The sequence below is a fragment of the Magallana gigas genome, chromosome 10 (genome assembly GCF_963853765.1).
Source record: "Magallana gigas chromosome 10, xbMagGiga1.1, whole genome shotgun sequence".
NCBI lineage: Eukaryota > Metazoa > Mollusca > Bivalvia > Ostreida > Ostreidae > Magallana > Magallana gigas.
Genome location: NC_088862.1, coordinates 27,899,100 through 27,904,815, shown reverse-complemented (window position 1 = coordinate 27,904,815; position 5,716 = coordinate 27,899,100). Strand labels below are relative to the sequence as shown.

General features: G+C 30.7%; 1 protein-coding gene across 1 annotated transcript; it reads right to left on the bottom strand.

Moving 5' to 3' along the window:
* Window positions 1–2,337: 2,337 nt before the first annotated feature.
* LOC136272009 (uncharacterized) lies at window positions 2,338–5,346 on the bottom strand. The gene is made up of 5 exons (XM_066072671.1): window positions 5,019–5,346; window positions 4,383–4,447; window positions 3,754–3,891; window positions 3,216–3,299; window positions 2,338–2,486 (listed from the first exon to the last, which is right to left on the bottom strand). The coding sequence occupies exons 1-5, from the start codon at window positions 5,081–5,083 to the stop codon at window positions 2,338–2,340; spliced, it is 501 nt and encodes a 166-aa protein (XP_065928743.1). The 5' UTR covers window positions 5,084–5,346.
* Window positions 5,347–5,716: the final 370 nt, after the last annotated feature.

The window sequence follows — 5,716 nt, the reverse complement described above, 5'->3', positions numbered from 1 at the left end:
AATCAAACAGTTAACTGTTTACCTGCGCAAACTAAGCAAAATCTGATGTATCAAAAAAGTACTGAAATACAATTCATTCTATCGGTAATTCGGCATTATATTTTGCGTAATGGTATATTAATGCAATAGGTTTTGTTGAGATGCTCGACATTTTCTCGAGTTTATTCAGTTTAAACAGAGTTTGATATCGCTGTCGGAAATATGTAGGTATAAACATGTACATGTATATATATGATTCATTTCGAAAAAATAAATTGTGTTCTTTATTTGTTATATTGCATGTTTCTTGTGTTTTAATTGTTTACAATTTCTATTTACTAACCATATTTGAGTGTTAAGCTTCGAATTATAAGCAAGATACAGAGATTTGCTCACAATTCTATGTTTGTACGCAGATCTTAAAAACTAAAGATTAAAAAACTTTAAAAAATTTCAATATTAATTAAGAAAATTTTCAAAGTCTCTTCTTCCAGAAACCAACTTTAACAACTTATTGTATTGTAAACTTAACCTTTTTTAGCTCACCTGAGCCAAAGTCTTCTCAAAAACTATTAGGCCAGGAAAGCTCAAATTTGAGTGGAAGCATCCTCAGATAGTGTAGATTCAAGTTTGTTTAAATCATGGTCCCCGGGGGTAGGGTGGGGCCACAATAGGGGGATCATGTTTTACATAAGAATACATAGAGAAAATCTTTAAAAATCTTCTCAAAAACTATTAAGCCAGAAAAGCTCAAATTGAAATGGAAGCATCCTCAGGTAGTGTAGATTCAAGTTTGTTCAAATCATGATCCCCGGGGGTAGGGTGGGGCCACAATTGGCAGATCAAGTTTTACATAGGAATATATTGAGAAAATCTTTTAAAAATCTTCTTCTCAAAAATATTTGGCCAAGAAATCTCAAATTGGCATGTAACCATCCTTAGGAAGTGTAGATTCAAGTTTGTTCAAATCATGGTCCTGGGGGTAGGGCGGGGTCACAATGGGGGATGAATTTTTATAGATAGAGAAAATCTTTAAAAGTCTTCTTCTCAAAATTATTAGGCCAGGAAAGCCCAAATTTGAGTGGAAGCATCCCCAGATCATATAGATTCAAGTTTGTTTAAATAATAGTCCAGGGGTAGGGTGAGGCCACAATGGGGGATGAGTTTTTACTTAGGAATATATAGAGAAAATCTTTAAAAATCTTCTTTTTAAAGAATTTTTGGCCAGAAAAGCTTAAACTTGTGTAGAGGCATCCTCGGGTAGTGTAAATTCAAGTTTGCAAAATCACAGTCCCTAGTGGTAGGGCGGGACCGTGATGGCGGTTTGAATTTTTACATAGGAATATAAAGAGAAAATCTTTAAAACTATTCTGGGAAAGTGTTCGGTTCAAAACTCAGTACTTAGTGTGAAAGCAAAGGTTATGCAGATTTAAGTCTGATGAAACCATGATTCCCTAGAGAAAAAAATGGGGCCATGAAATGGGGGGGGGGGGTATATAGGAATAGAGACAAATCTTCGTACAACAACAAAAGGGGCTTGGTATTTACCAAAAAAATAAGAGGTTGATAAAAATTGGCAGATTTTCAATTTTTTTTAGCAAGATCTACTGTACTCAGTTGTCAAGATATTTTGATACTGTAATGCTAATTTGATCAGAATTAAGGCAATTGTTGCTCAGGTGAGCGATGTGGCCCCTGGGCCTCTTGTTTACAATGCTTTAGAATTGCATTTTTAATGATCTAATAAAATTTGAGAGTTAGTTGCAAAGTGATACGCAAAATGCAAGGCTTAAAATTGTTTGTTATAAAAACAAAGCGCCTGCCCTGCTTTTGTTTACATAGATTCAATATACCAGTATAAAATCTTGTTCAATCTGATTTGTCAAATGAATCTTCTTATTCATTTTTAGCATAAATGAACAGTTTCTTACGCTTGAACTATTTATTTTAAGTCTAAAACTGGAAGTTTTACTTCAACACTAAAAATGTAAACTAAAGCTTCGTTTATATGGCATAGCATTATAATCTATGTAACGCAGTTACAACTCAACAAATGACACTCAAATTTTAGTTGCCTATTAAAAATGCCTTACTGAAGCATTATGAACATTAAAATCAGAAAAATATTTTTTGAGGAAAATCATGACCACGCCCCTTTAAAACTGTTGAATTAAAATCATAGTTTAAACGAGTGACTGAAAACACAGTACATGCAAAGCGAAACTTGAAAATAAGATAAAGAGTAAATCTTAAAAGAATTATCGAAATAAAAATACATTGTTAGGCATAACAGTTTACAAACGTAATAATAATGAAGAACAAGACGATATGTCGACAAATATTTGCATTTATTTAAAGTTAACATTGGAATTTTCCATCTGATAGGTATAAAGAATCACAATTATTAAAATGAAACACTACTGCAAGAATGATTGTTCCAATTGCCATGGTACTTTTGTAATATACGATGTGCGTTGTTGGGGTACTTGCAGCCTTTACTGTGTTGGCTGAAATAACAATTTCTTAAACCAATTAGTAAAATTGTACACTTAAGAATATATTTATTGATATCCATGAAAGTCACATTGCGATCGAAGTGCAATAATTATACGATAAAACAGTGAGAAATAAGAACATTAATGGGAAATAACTTAAATTTGAGAATATTTACAATTGTACATGCATGCATGATGCATTCAGTTGAAAAAAATATATACATTGTATACATGTATTGATATCCATATTAATCCAGCTCAATTCAATAATGATGTCACGAAAAAAAAACTCCCTTTAAAATACGATTAATGTTTTAAGCACATACCATTCAGTCGGTGTTACTGTTCTTCATTTGATACACTTTATCTAAAATTATCTGAAAACGACATGTTTATTCGGTGCCCCTAATATTATTCTTATTTCGGTTTATAAGACAACTGCTATCATTCACGCAGGTTTAAAAAAAAGAGCGTAAACGCCTTCGATCTACGAGCATAGCAGTTATCTAAATTAAATGCATTCCCTAATTATGTTTTTTTTTCTATTAAAAAGTGTAAAATATAATATCTTAATTTAAAAAAAAAATGATGTTGATTTTTTGCCACGATAAAATATAACGCCAAACAGATTAATACATGTACGTGCGTTGTACTTTAATGTAGACGGTTCACCTTATATGATAAAGATAAATTTGTTCATTCTATTTAAGAAGGCACTGTTATCAAAAGTGTAATTATTACCTTTTACGTGGAAAGGTTCTTTTGTTAACAGTTCAAAATGTGTCGTTTCCTCCAAGAAATTGGTTGTAGACTCATGTGAAAAGTCTTCACATATAACAAATAAAATTTAAAAAAAAGATAAACACAATTAAAACTTTATATTTATATAAATATCTACAAAATGCAAAATACATAACATTAGTACAAATAGAATAGCTTAAACCTTTCACGTTTAAAAGGTAAACAGAAACACGGCATTTTAATGAAAAATAAAAGACCCATAATCATAATGAAATATCTGTAAACATGCATGCTTTACAATTTCTTTTACACCGAATCATCATAAACTGCATAAAATGTTGCATTGCCCCTGCGTACCTTATTTGATCTTATATACAATGTCTAACAATCTTACCGATCGATTCTAAGATCTCTCATTTAGTTTATAAATGATAATATTCACATGAACTTCCTTAAATGTTTTGCTAAAACCATACTCACCAAGTATGGTTTTTAACATATCAAATGATTTACATATAGACAAACTTGTAACGTGTACCTTGTGTATGGTGCTTGCACCCGTTGGGATGATCACATTGATTGGCAATGCAGTTACATGAAGACTGACAGTCTAATCCATAAGAAGGATACACACACATTGACTCACAGTTTGTTCCAAGGTATCCTTTTTTGCAGGCTGCAAGAAATTATGAGATAAAAGATCGCATTTATTCAAACAAATGAAAACTTGAGTTGATTTTCAATGTGTATAAATAATTGTCTTACATCAAATTTTTTTTTTTTCTTTTATAACAATTTTTCTTAATTTCACGTTTAACCGTAAAAAATAGTATACGCCGTTTATCCCGCAACAATTCCTTTTTTTTGTCTTTTCTTATCAAAATAATTAATTATGATGAATTAATGCCTTTAAACAATTTACTGAATGCTGTGTTATAACCCTTGAATGTATTTTTCAACTTGGACGGGGTAACGATATATTACATTTTTTTCCAGTACATTTACTTGTTGACTGAAAATTTAGCCCATAAAAATAAAGTTATGTATGGTTTGCTTGTTTTCCCCATTCGTTTAATATTTAAAAACAATCAATAAAATACTTGTAATGCGAGGGGGAAAGTTTAGTCAAGTTTGTGCATGTTCATAAAACGAATTAAATTGTCTTACGTGTACATTTCTCTAAGATATCATCCCACTTGTACCCAAGGCAGCATATCGATGTTCCATTTTGACTGCAAAATAAAATAATTATTCAAGGTACAGTCAGTTCAAGCATATCTTTTACAACATACACCATATTATAGCATATTATTGAAACCTCATAGTATAGCATTGGAATCTCATAGTATAACATTGGAATCCCATACCATAGCATTGGAATCTCATACCAAGGTATACAATATCATAGAATTTCATTCGTCATATTATATCACAGCATACCATAGCATAGCATACAACATGATTTTAACTTGGTTTTAAATGTTTCCTTTTAAGAATAAATGTTAACGTTGCAGATTAGTGGTAAACGTTGGCTTCTTTTCATTTTACTTCTACGTGTTTGGGATTTTTCTGTGTATGGAGATGTTTTTGTTCAAATCTCAAAGCATTCATTTCAATTTCTGATAGCATAGCATGCAAATCTCATAGCACTGCATCAAAATCACATAGCATATCATCAAAATCGCATAGCATAGAATAGCATACAATGGTAAAAGATGTTCATGAAATGACTGTAGTTTTAAAATGGTTCATATGATGAGGACCTCTAAAGTCAAATTTGAAAAAGAAATATTAAAAGCTTACCTTCCACAAATTGTTGCATATGCAAATCTTAATTTCAAAAGCAATATCACAAAAGAATATGTCATTTTCTCTCAATCCAAACAATTTAAGTTTAATGATCTTTTTTTTTTATTTTTTTAAGTTCTTGAAAAATAGGTCGCTAAAGTATAATTTGCAAATTGATTTTGTTTCCTCGTTATTGAACAAAGTCAAAATCGAAAATCATGGTCAATGACGGAAACATTGTTTTTTTTAAGTATGTGAGTGGAAGTCACTTCAATCGATCGATTAATTAATTTAATGGAATGATCCTTTTTTTATCAATTAATTAATTAGCATTGACACTCATTATACATACGTTTTCTGCTATAACTAAATAAGATGGTTTAAGAAGGTTGGCACCTGAAATACTAGCAATGTTAATCATTTGAAACCACTTGGAAATAAAGATAGGGAGCTAAAATGGTCCTTTATTTTATTTGTGATCCATGGCACATGCAATGTTTTGGAAAAATAGTGCCCCAAACAGAAAAAAAAATCCTGAAAATTTCGCTAGAATTTAGATTGGAAATTCATTAATTGAAGAAATCTAAAACATTTTTTAGAATTTGAACTTTTATTTAGCTTTGATTTTGACACAGTATGAAGTAACACATGCATTTACTATAAAAGTAATATCTAAGTCACAGTTTAAAAATAATATTGCTTTACTGGTTGCG